This window comes from Acyrthosiphon pisum, chromosome A3, assembly GCF_005508785.2.
Source record: "Acyrthosiphon pisum isolate AL4f chromosome A3, pea_aphid_22Mar2018_4r6ur, whole genome shotgun sequence".
Taxonomy (NCBI): Eukaryota; Metazoa; Arthropoda; class Insecta; order Hemiptera; family Aphididae; genus Acyrthosiphon; species Acyrthosiphon pisum.
In genome coordinates this window covers 9,701,963-9,715,552 of record NC_042496.1, presented here as the reverse complement: position 1 = coordinate 9,715,552, position 13,590 = coordinate 9,701,963, and the positions used below count along the sequence as shown (strand labels likewise).

The window sequence follows — 13,590 nt, the reverse complement described above, 5'->3', positions numbered from 1 at the left end:
CCTGTATCATAATCGTACTATGATTTGACAGACATTTTACGAACTACTATAATATTATTATTATCGTTATTAATCAATTTGAACGACTATATAGTACTTATTGTAAAAATATGTAACATAATAGTAAGATTAAAATATTATAAAAACAATTTATTTACGTGGATGATTAATTTAAATCTATAAATATTAAACTGATTTTTTAAGTTCTTACATTTATAATTTCTCTGTTTAATTATGTGACTATGGCCAATTACAAATTTAAGTTAATTTGTTATTAATTAGTCATGGTTCTCAAAGTTTAATTAATAGTTGTAGTTACCTAATTTTATTATTATAGACCTAGATTAAACACTGAATATTACTATAGGAACATATTCATAAATCATGATTTAAGTATTTTAAATTAATAATACACTTTTTACCAAATTGGCCAAGTATTTTGAATTTTTCAAAAAAAATCAGATTTTTATTTTTAGTATTAAAAAATAAAAATAAAAAATGTTATACCTATTATATACTATTATATAGTACAAACGTCAATAAATTATGTATAAAAAAAATATTAACAAATATTATGTAATCACAACGAAAGTTGTTTAATTTGTCAGGTCTTCCTGTTACACCCTGTATAATATATCAGTACTGACTTCAGCGCAGACCAGTGCCTAGCAAGGGCTCCTGCAAGCGGGAGTAAAGTGAGCTGTTGCCCCTGTGGTTTTTTAAATCTCTGTAGGTAATTCATAATATCAGACATATTATAGCATATGTATAATATAGTACATAAAGTATAATGACTAATGATAATAAAATGTTGATCTTGCCTCGGGTGCGATTTTATCTCTTGTGCTTGATAATATATTGGTAATACTTGTACGTGTGAATTTTAATGATAAGAATGGCTTGGTCGGAAATTGGTCAAGACGTATAGTTAATGTATACTTCTGGGAATTTTCCAATTGTTAAAATCGTGGTTAATTAGTTAAACTTCTCACAAAATGAATGGATTGTTTTAGCGTCACTACTAGTGTTTTTAAAATCATAATATACATTGTGGTGATTTTTAAAGCATAATTTATTGATGTATTGATTATAGTTTAAAAAACGGTTCCTTAAGTTTTAAGTAGGTTAAGGTACTGCAATATTCACAGGATACTACTACCTAAATACCTGTATACCTAAATTGAATACAATAACGTCTATATAGCGAAAGTCATTTATAACAAAATAAATAAAAAAAACGATTATGATTTAAGCTTTTCTGATGGCCATTTATTTAATATTGTTTCCGTTGTGCCGTTTATCAATCGCATTAAATAAACCGTTCCGGATATCAATATGTCGCCGCCAGGAGCGTTTTATATTGACATTTTTATATTTCATATTAATTTTAAAACATTTTTTACCGTCCAGTCGCCTGCTATGTGTTTAGTGAATACCATAATAATTAAATAATGTTCATGTTGGAATTAATTTATGAAACATGAACTCCTTAGTATTGCTCTATAACTATAATTGATAACAACGTCGTATATTATTTTATCACTGTTTGATATTGAAAATAGTTCGGACGCACCGCAACTACAGCGCTTTTCCCGGAGAGTTGCGCTGTTGTGTCACACACAACACTCGGCTTATGCGGTGTGATACAATGTTCAGTCTTGCACGCCCATTCGCTGTGTTCTTTTTTCATTTCGGTTGCGTATTGTAGTTGTATTATATCTTATTTATTTTCAGATCAGTATTTTTTTCTACGCTTATTTTAATATTTGGTTGTCGTCGTCTAATATAAGCAGTTTCTTTAAATTAAATTGTATCTATTTTGCAGTACACTCTTATGTTTGTATTCAACAATATAATATTATACCAAGTGTTATTACTTACTTTGCGTTATCGATTCGCGTATGATAGTTGTGTATGTGCTCATCAAATGTAATCTCTTCGAAGACGTCTCTAGTATGTTTTTAATATTATTTCAAATATGCGAAGTTGATCATCAAGTATCAAACGTGGTTATATAAATTATAATAAAGTGTCGTAATTATAAATTATTGATAGGTATATTATTTTGAAAAGCTCTGATGTCTAAAATTATTTCATTGTTTTGACTTCAGTTGTGTTGAATTTAACACTGTTTTATTCTTATTGATAATTATAAAATATAAAATAATATTTATGTAACCTATATTATTATTAACCGCGTAGTCCACCGTCTCTATTGAAAATTTCAAAATAAATAAAAATTAAAAAACTCGTCCTGTTTTGTAGTCAAGTGTACTGCGTTGTAGTTATTTTATTTAAATAAAAATAAAAATTCATCAATTAGGTAAACCTATATTAATTTGAACAGTCATCGATCATTATAATCTCAACTAGTAATCTCTTTGCTTTTTTTGCAGACAATAGTAAATTATATGTTTCTATGGTTACTTAATGAATTCTATATTAACATTTTGTTAAAATTGGAATAATAATTTATTTTATATTGAGTACTTAATAATGTTACTGTAATTATACGAGATATTCAAAACGCTTAAAAAAATGTTATCTTTTGAGGAAAAAATATGCCAATAGGTTTTTCCATAATTTGTTTGTTCTAAAAATTCTAGTACTTGAACTGTCATTAATATATTCCATTACAAATTTGTTGATCATGCGGATCATTAAAAACCTTGTCCTGAATATCATTTAAAACTTTTCTTGCGGTATGTTGAAAAAATAATTGATTTTCATTTAAGGATGAATCAATATGGTTTGAAAAAATATATTTTTTTTTATTAAATCTTTATTTTTCGATGTCATATATTATGGTTAATAAACCTTTCCAAGTTTATTGTGTTTTTTCATCTTTATAAATGTTAGGTGATCACCTGTGACAGCTGATGTGTCCTATATGAGTTGTGGCATCGCCATCATCATCTTAACAATAATAATACAATACAATAACGTTTTTCTATATTTTGTGTTTAGTGCGAAACCTTGTGTGGTGATATATAGATAAGGATTAAGATTGAAACATTTTTTTCCTGTTTTTCCTTCAAGGGCGCTGTTTTTTGTACTATATAGTTACAAGGACACGATAATAGAGACGTTTCAAACGTCAATTTTACGCTTATTAAATTAAACGCTCGAGTTATTTTTTTTCATTTTTTGCTAAAATAATTTTGCTTTATAATAATAATATTCGAATGATGCGACCCAGAGCTATCGTTTCGTATATTATAGTATTATAGTCTCATGTGTAGGGCATCTTAAGTACTGTAATCAGTAAATGCAATTAAACGTCCATAGTGTTCACTTGTAAGTGTAGGCGAATTAATCAGTTGTTGGCTTCTAATTTTTTCAAATTATCATCTCTCTAGTTAATTGAACCACATAAATATTTAATATATAGGTAAGATATAAGTTAGAAAACAAAAATTAACAACAGACCGTACATACTACATATAGACTGTTAAATATTCCACTTTCGGCAACAGGATTTAATTAAAGCAGCGACCCGCAGACTTGACACGGTTATTCTTTTAGTTTGTACCCAGGTCCATAGTGATTTCACATGCATATTGTGTGAAATGAACGTTTATACAATACAGTTCAGGGGTGTTGTCGTGTTGAACTAGTTTTTCGCGAAATTATGATTATAGTTGTAGGCGAATCCTTCTTATGACCTTAAGAAAGTTAAGATTGCACTACGTATTCCAATATGACGTATTAATTGTTTCTTTGAATAATTGAAATACTTACACTATCGATCACAACAGGGTGAAGCACCACCCGCTTATTACTTAATTTGGGCTATGACCTATCTGATCACTTCTATAAACCCTGCCAAATCGTCTCCGGTTAGTCTTCTAACACTAATATATTATGCATAGCTACATATATTATCATCAGCGGACTAAATTTCTTCTTCGTTTTTTTTACTTTGAGCTTTTCAAAAATAATATAATTTTGTTGTGTTTGTGGTCCTTCAACCGACTCATCACTCTAAAATAATAACGGTATAGGTCGAGCGCGTTCTTGTACACGACGTCTTCTGTCACGTGTGATGGTGTGCCGTAGTCTGTCTTTAGTCGCCACTGCCACTGCAGCAGCCCAGTGGTGTTTTCGGTCCAGATCCCGTCGGTCATTCGCAAAACCTGTCTATCGTGGAGGGCCAAATTGAACGTGACTCAGTCGAGTGTTTGGAGTACGACGACGAGTTTTGCTGCAGTAGCGATGACGACAGCCGGCCGCTGGCCCGATGGTTGCATTTCGGCCGGCGCGATACGCCTCAACCGCCGCGGCACTCTGTTCGGGACGACGACGAACAATTGCTCGTCGAAGGTACATATGCCCCTGTACTTAGAACAATAATTTATTTATTTTAGGCCGATTTGACTATATAACTACGTGTCCATTTTTACATTCATAAGTTATATTAGTATACCTATAATAAGGATCGTGTCGCGATGGTTACTTGATGATATTGTTCAGGTGTGTTTTAAAATTACTTTGATGACATAGGTATTAAAAGACGAGGACATATAATTTATTTATCATTCCATATTATGTATGTAAACCACTGTGTACTGCTAGTATTACTGCTGAATCAGTTATCGCGTATGCACACGTCCATCGACAACCTACAAATCGAAATACATCTATAGGTACATAATAATATAGCATACGCAATATTAAATAATAAAATAGGGAATACCTAATTCGCCTTAAAATCTTATCCGTTTATTCGTTATTATTACTTTTTGTTGTACGAGGTCAAAATCCTAGTATCAATTATTCAAATTAATAATAAAGACTAATTGCGATTGATGTTAATAATAATTACTGATTATTATAGCCTACAGACAAGTTTTTCGTACATATTTATAATAAAGTGCGTGCGTTTACTGTTTAGTCAACTGTGCGATTTTAAAACTACGTTTGCGGTGCAAGCCTACATACGACCAGACTGTATAGATATAAGGTTTATATAAATTATTATAATAACTAATAACAGTAATAACGTTACATTGAACCTCCTCTGCAAGACTTTCTGTTGTGGGCTTTTATAATTATGTTTTTATAGATTTATCATTGCAGTTGTTTTTAGTAAAAAAATAATCAAAAAAATTCCCATTTTTTTTTAAATATAATATTTTGATTATTGAGTAGTTTTTAAGCAAATGTGCGTCATTTAAATATTGTTAAACAGGACTCACCACTGTATTTCTACATAATTATTAGACATAAGTTGGAAAAACTGGAGAAGAACTTAACTGTATAATAGGTTTACAAAGTAATCACCGTAATAAGTGTGTTTAATTCGGTTTAATTTTTATTTAATGATAAATAATTATTGAATACATACAAAAATTACTGAACAAAGACAGTGTGCAGCACTGTAGCCTCTATTTCTGAGATATTTTATAATAATTATAACCTAACCTAATAATATATTTGTTTATATTATTTGAACAAACTTATTTTTTTATTAGCATTAGTCATTAGATACCTACTGTAAGTCGAACTAAGTTTTTCCAAAATATCGCATATATTTTATGTTATATTTATAATATTATATTACACTTTATTGTTAATTAAATTAAACCCAATACCGACGTACTGTTGAACAGTGAGAATAAGTTAGTGATAGATAGCTTAAAATTAGTATAGTATTATGAACACTTCGAAAATTATAACTTTAGTCTATTACTTAAAAAAAAAAAGTGGAATATTTAAATTTCTACGATTAATATTTTTTTATTGTAACAAAAATCGTTTTAGCAGAAATCATTAATATTTACGTTTGAATACTATCCAATTTCATCCGTATTTAAACTTTAAACACTGATACAAAATCTAGTACAAAATGAATGTGGCTTTATGCCAAACATTTTTTTATTCCAGTTGGAACAAATTATGAGATATTTTGTAATACATTTTCCGATTTTCGTTATGTTGACGAATTTTGATTTAATTAAACTTAATGTTACCTATAACTAATAGTATTATCGATATTCTTAATTACAACAGATAAAATAAAATCAATTTCGTCAAAAAACTGTTGTTAGATAGACCTTATATTACTAGACACGAACTGTGTACATGAACAGCATTACGAGCGGGGTGCGACGTAACAACATCTCCCAGTGATGAAGCCTGTCTTGACGACCAAATGCAATAATCTATCTATTATATTATATTTCTATATAATATAATATATTACACTACTACCCCGTACTGGCCGTACTACCATCCTATCATATTATTGAGTAATCGAGTAATCAAAAAGAACCCTCTATGTTGTTACGCTTTCCATACACCCGTTGCTTGTCTATAAGTAAATGGTATACCTATGTGTTAAATAAATATTCCTGTTTTTCCATGACATTTTGTGTTTCCTGATAATTTTAGAACGTTTTTTAACCCACAAAATACTAATTAAATTAAATTTGCTATCAAAAATCACCTTCAAAGTTAATATGCATTTTTATTGATCTAAAAGGTGATGAAAGACACATTGTAAAATCAATACATTCAATAAATAATACGTGTATTATACGAAGAATAGCTTGCAAGTTGCAAAAGTGGTTATCTTATAATTTATTCATATAAAAATGTATTATACCTTATTTTCAGGATGTTTTAGTAATTTTAGTTTTATATTTATAACCTTTACTTTAATAAGTGCATCATAATATTCAAGTGTAAATAAGCCATACTAAATATTTTAAACTATAATTATTTTTATTGAATCTAGTGCTATTTTATTATTCACATACTAATAGTGCAAATGTTTGTACTAAAATTTCAAATTGTTAGTTTATTGTATTGAATTTTCGCATACATTTAGTAAGCAAACGGAGTGTTATAAATAATTAATACATTTTTGTTTATAACAATTGAATAGGCTTGTAACTATTTATTTTCAACATATTATTATTTAGTTCTAAAATAACATCTTATAACTTATAAGATAATAATATGTATGATAGTTTAATATTTTCACTAGTCTGTTGGATTGTTGGAATAGATTCAATAACTGTTGTTGTACTCAACAATACTTAAATTTTGTTTTGATATTATCATTAACAACTTAAAAAAATTATTATTTATTAATTATTATGTTCCTATTTTTTTGTATTACATAACTTTTGAATTAAAAATTATTTAGGGGTATTGTATTACATTGGTGCAAATAAGGGGGTGGGTTGGAGGGACCTAGTCCCCCTCATATTTCTGCAAAGTCCCACCAGTTCAAAAATGAGTAATTAGTACTGAGCATAAATAATTTTTAGAAAATATTATAGGAGGGGCTTTAGTCGCCCCAAAATAATTTGACTATTTGCCCCTATGTTATAGTATAAATTTAATATAAAAGTATAACTTGTTTTTTGTGGTAATTAAAACCAAATATATTTAATTTCATTATTATATAATATATACCTATAAATAATAATTTAAAACACTTTATATACAATAAATGGTATTGAAAAAAAAATTTTATGTTATGTAATTTATTTTTACTATTTACTAAGATCTTATTTTTATATCTCTTTTCCTATCCATGCCTTATAAAAATTCTTAATCAATATATTAACTGCACATTTGTTTAATTTTGTATTAAATGATTTAATTTAATGATAAAATAAAATAATTTTTAAAGTAGCCGTTTTTTTTGTGATTTTTTCTAGATTTATTTATTTATAAAACGTATACATGAAACGTACGTATAAAAACATTATTAGAAAATACATTTTAATTAAAATATACATAAATATGATATATTATGTCTATAAAGTCCAATAACGACAACAGTCTACACAGTACTGCACAAATAGTTTCATTCTAGATAAATCATAGATTCTAAATCTTCACAAAGTGAACATTATTAAAACATACCAAAAATTGAACTAGGAATATAATATTAATTATTGTATCTTGTTATAGTACCAAAAAAAATTGTTAATCAATTTATTATTGTAAACCAGACGGTAGAGGAATTATATAAACGAAATCTGAAAATATAATATTTCAAAATAATATATTTTGTAGGTTAATTATATGATTTTTATATAGTACAATATTTTCTGTTTTATAATAATTTGTCCTTATCTAAATCCTGTTATAACTTTTGTGTATATCAACTGCTTAAATAAACCAATTCTCGTTTTGTCCTTATTTTATCTTTGGACATTCAATCATAATACAGCACTTTTTAGCTGTTACTATAATCTTACAAATTTAATTCGTATTATTTCCACATTATCTGGTTAGTTGAATTATACACACCATTGAACATGTAATTCTGTTTAATAGAACATTTTCTAACATTATAATTTTGTTTAAAAAACTCGCTATTTCTTCCTCTTTTACCTTAAAATGTATTGGTCCATATATAGAGCAATCTATAATGTATAATATACTTAGCGTTTAGTTATGCTATTAGTGTAATTCTACGGAAACCTTTCAAGTCTTAAGTTTATTCCTACAGCTCTATAGTGTTACGTGTAATCAAACCTAAATGTATTATGATATTAATAAGAAAAAAAGAAGTTTTTTCCCACGTTTTTCTAATATATGGTGTTCGAGTTTGGTCTATTATTCTAGTTTATTGAAATTTGTTTAAAAAGCAAATCATATTTACGGTTTGGTATAGAGCCACGTATTTTATTTTTTTTTGCATATTTAAAAATAGTGACCAATACCGTTGAACTAAACTGTGAGGGCGTGGGAGTTTTAGCTTTGCCGTACATCATTATTTATTATGACCATTTGGTTATGATTTCATCATTTCAGTTTTGCAATGACCGGAAATCAATATTTTCTTTTGAATATTTGTGTATGGAAATAACATTCCATACTGCCAGCATTAGTGAGAATGCATTTTCGATCAAATACTCGCTACAGTATAGCAACACGCGAGAAAAAAGCCTTTCACCCGGTCGTGTCACGTTTTCATTGTGATTTGTGATACAATTTTTTTTCATTCTCTGTAGAGGATAATTATCTACTTGTTTTTATTATTATTATTATTACTATCGTCAAATTTGCCAGATTAATGTTAATAATATCATTTGCGGATGATATTATGTTATAATTTTCTTCTTTCAAACAATCGTTTGCGTTTTCGCATTCAAATACCACTTTCGCGCGTTTACGCACGATTTGATTCTTTCAACATCTCTGGAGCTTTTACTTTTTGTGCCCGAAGCAATACCGGTGCAGTGCAGTCTTATATGTTCACCCGGTACACGTGATGATATAAGATTTGTTAGTGTATTTTACCGGCTGATACACATTTCCACTACAGGAAGTTTGTAAGAGGTTCTTTTGTTTCAAAAAGAAAAAAAATTAAAAAGTCCACCGGCCAAAACCACTTATTGCGACTTAAATGGTCGTACCTGAACGATTTCGCTAAGTATATTATGCAACGGTACACTTACCTATTTAGTCTGAATTCCGACGCAACATTTTCGTTTTAGTATTTCTATAATATTATGAGGATTACCGCGAAAACCGATGTTAGGTATACCGTTGTTAGCCGCACGTTTAACTATACTACGTATATTCAAGTATTGCATATATCTTTACATATTGTGTACGTGCATTGTTTTATTGAACCTATTTTCAATACTGTTATAGGTTGATGTTGATAGAGTTAAAAACCGCAAAATGTTCTTCATCATTAGTGCTGTTTAGTAATATGTTAGATTCCATATACCTAGTTGTATATCAGAACTTTTAATAGGTTCTTCTCAAATAGAGTACTTATACTATGTATAATTACTATAGTTAGTAATTAAAAATCATCTCATTTCGTTATTTTAACACCTAACACGAAATAAATACAAATGCACGAGAAAAACTTAATCTTCAACATTTAATGAATTCTATGTATTATCGTGTTTTTAATTTAATATAATATAATGTCGTATAAAATAGTTTAGTTCTGGTTTACGAAATTGATGAAATATGTATGTGTTACTCATATTATGTGTTTTAGATAATAATATAGCTAATAAGTTTAATATATTATGTTATATACTTGTATAGTGGGATATTATATATAACAAGTATCGATTTACTACTATATTACTGTTTTTCATTACTAAGGCAATGAAAAGTAATACCTACATAATTTTGTTATGATGAGTTTTTTTCACACACCTTCACATATACCTTCCTTTCCCTCTGCAAACACAAAACAATTTAACCATTTTTCAATTTTAACAGTACAATAGACAATAGTTATTATTTTAGGTGGTAACTATAGTACTTCTATAGTTCTATACAAATAATAAGACAAACAAAAGATTATTTGTTGTACGTGAATATTTTTTTTATTATTATTATTATATTCACCAAGTATTAATAATATTATATTATATGTATGTGCAAAATATAACGTATATGCATAAATAGTCAATTCCTACTGGGGGATAGAGTGGCCAAGCGGACTAAGGCGCCGGTTGCGACGCGTACCGACGCCGGTTCGATCCCGGCCACGGGCGGCATTTCTCTTCGGGCAGTCACGGTGTCCGGAGAGAGAGGCCGCCATCCCCCACCCGGGCATGGCAGATACCTAGGGGTGCCTTCTAATATTCTGCCAAACACAAAAATGTGTTCCTCCAACCGTTCCCCGCCAGGCTTAATACCAATGAAAAAAAAAAAGTAAATACCTACTACTAATCAGAAATTATCTTTTACATTTTCATAACGAAGTATAAATATTATGAATTATAACCTAACTCTATTATCACAATACGTACTTATTCGTCATTTTTTGATTTTGAATTTAGGAGTAGGTAACCTACACCTAGTATTTTTAAGGTGATACTTTATTTGACCTAAGCCAAAAAAAATCATAGATACATAGACCATAAATCGTTGCAATATGTATCTAGATTCACGAATAAATTTCTGTACATTTTGAGACTTGTTTCAAATTGCTCATTTATGAAGAATTTGTCTTGTTGAGTCAAAATATTATATTTCGTATATCCTATAACCACTATTACTTTCAAATTCTGTTCTCTGTATAATATGTATTATTTTTATAATTCACCCGTCACCGTATAGGTACGGTAAATATAATATACATTTAATCATTAAATGCCTTTTATAACTCTCAAATTATTATTTTTATATATAACACATTAAATATTAGATAACGTATAGGTAGCCTGAATAATAACTTCTATATAGTATAAAACTGGTAATTTTTCTCGTTCATTATAGTAGGTGGACACTAGTGACGTGCGTGTACAGTTCCAAATATAAAAGTCCGATGAGGCGTCTAGTTTCTCTCAATTTTTAACAATCTATCCTGAATTATTGATGTCCATGTCTCTTGGGTAATTCTACTATCACTACTAGACGTACAGTTCAGGACAATTTTCAATTACTATATGTAAATTATCGTTATATCTTATACTATTTCTAATTCAATCTTTGGTGAATTTTTTAAGTTGGAATTCACCTACAAAAGTATAAAAACTTATCTTTACCCTCTTGATCGTAACTTAGGTGTATCATTTTAATTAAACACTATATTACGTCAACAGGAAAATCTTTTATTTTATGTCAGAAATATATGGTTATATACCTATGTATATATCTACAGACAACAGACCTACTATTTGATGGATTATCAAAATAATTATAGAATAGTCTGTTGAGTTTTTAAATAATTGTCTTTCTAATTTATAGAAATTTTTATACAGTAATTATTAAGTCTTTAGTAATAATTAACTCGCGGGATTTAAAAAAAAACTTAATTACGTACTGCAGTTTAAATAACTGCATTGGTTAAATGTCATAAATTACCCGCGTATTCATTACATATTTTACTTTCGCCTCTAATTAATTTATAACGTGATTTCGTATTTTATGCATAAATAAATAAATGTATTAAACAAATAATTATGAGTGTAAGAAAAACTAATAAGTACCTATATGTATGTACTTTTAATGTATATTAATAAAAATTGAGAACATATTTCAATTATTCTAGTTCAAAGAAATAACTGACATAATGTCTAACAACAAATATGTTTTATTAAAAAGTTCAAAAAAACTCATAATTAGGTTGGTAGTGAAGTCTTACGTATATAGACTGATGCTTGGTCATTATTTCAACAAAAAAATATTAACTTTTTTGGAATATTTTTTTTTACATAATTTTTAGTCATTACAATTAATTTATATTTTCAAAATAAATAATATTATTTTTTTTTTTTTTTAAATGTCGTTTATTAATGAAAATTTACAATCTATACACAAATATGGTACAATAAGTAAATGTGAATAATAATTAAAAGTGGCAATGAGGGAAGTACAATGAGTAGGAGATTCACATTAGAAATTCCAAATAATATTATTAAACGTTAAAAATGTCCTGTATTGTATACGTATGCTGAAATAGACTGTAGCCACTGTACCGACTTCTGACTAGTTAGTATAGACTATAGGATATCTGGATATAGTTAATTACCTAGGTAGGTACGCAATTCGTGCTAATATATAATTAAGTACCACGTGTAGATTGAATAAAGGCTTCATTTTCCCTTCCGCATTTAATAACTTTCATATTTAATAATACTTAGCTAAGTATATTATTTTGTTTCACATTGTAATTTTTAATTATATTAGTATATATTACGTTTATTTAAAATTTTCTTGGTATTTATTTATTTTTCTACACATTTATCTAAGTAGTAGGTACCTATATAAGAGTGTGTTTTTCAGTTTTCTCGTATTAGGTATTTACTTAACGCCAGGAAACGAAAAATCACGTGACCCACTCTGTATATGTCCATTAAAGTTGAGATTTATTTTTATTTTTATAACCTTATTCAACAGTGCCCCTAACTGCTTCTACCCGTAATATTATACGGTATGTCTATATTATTCAAATCAATACGTTAATTTAAGTTATTTTTTAAATAGACATTAATTTAATGTATTTCTTCTAAATAATCTACAGTTACGTGTACCAATAACCAGTAGATATAATATTCACTATATACCAGACGGTAATTACCTGCGGGTAATTTCAATACGTAGGTATGCATAACGTATGGGATATGCGTTTATTGTTGATTTCTTTATATGTACATACTACATAGTACATACTATAATATAATATGTACAACTACAATAAGTCATATGTTTAGATTGTTTATTGTACGCTCTTTGATTAATATTAATTATTGTACTATAATACTATAACTATATTTTATTATAGTATAACATTACATGGATTTATAACATTTCTTTCGCTCAAGCCTCAAAGTATTCATAAAGAACCTCTCATGCTTTCTATATATGCTATAAACATTATACAATGTATATTATAATATATTGTATCAGTGTACAATTATTTTTTAAATTATTGTTTTAAATCAGGAAATACGCACATACAATGTTCATTCATGTATATCGTGTATCTATATATATATATGTACAGCCTTGGATTCTCGGTTTGTTTGAATAGTGATCAACGAATTGTCTAATTTAATATTTATTATAATGACAATAATATTATTTAATTCATCTTTTAATCATTATCATAAATACCTGTGCACCTAATTATTAACGTTATTTGTT

General features: G+C 28.0%; 1 protein-coding gene across 6 annotated transcripts in view; it reads left to right on the top strand.

Annotated features, from left to right (window-relative positions):
- The window catches only part of LOC100167193 (trafficking kinesin-binding protein milt), a 31,877-nt gene that overhangs the window by 12,543 nt on the left and 5,744 nt on the right, over window positions 1–13,590 (top strand). The window contains exon 1 of one of the 6 annotated variants that reach the window (XM_016803573.2): window positions 1,063–1,953. The exons of 4 other annotated variants lie outside the window; for them this stretch is intronic. In XM_016803573.2, the coding sequence (XP_016659062.1) occupies window positions 1,902–1,953 (52 nt within the window). In that variant the 5' untranslated portion in view covers window positions 1,063–1,901. Of the gene's footprint in view, window positions 1–1,062; window positions 1,954–4,158; window positions 4,324–13,590 lie in introns of those variants that run through there. One more of the 6 variants, XM_029491397.1, reaches the window with a different exon arrangement.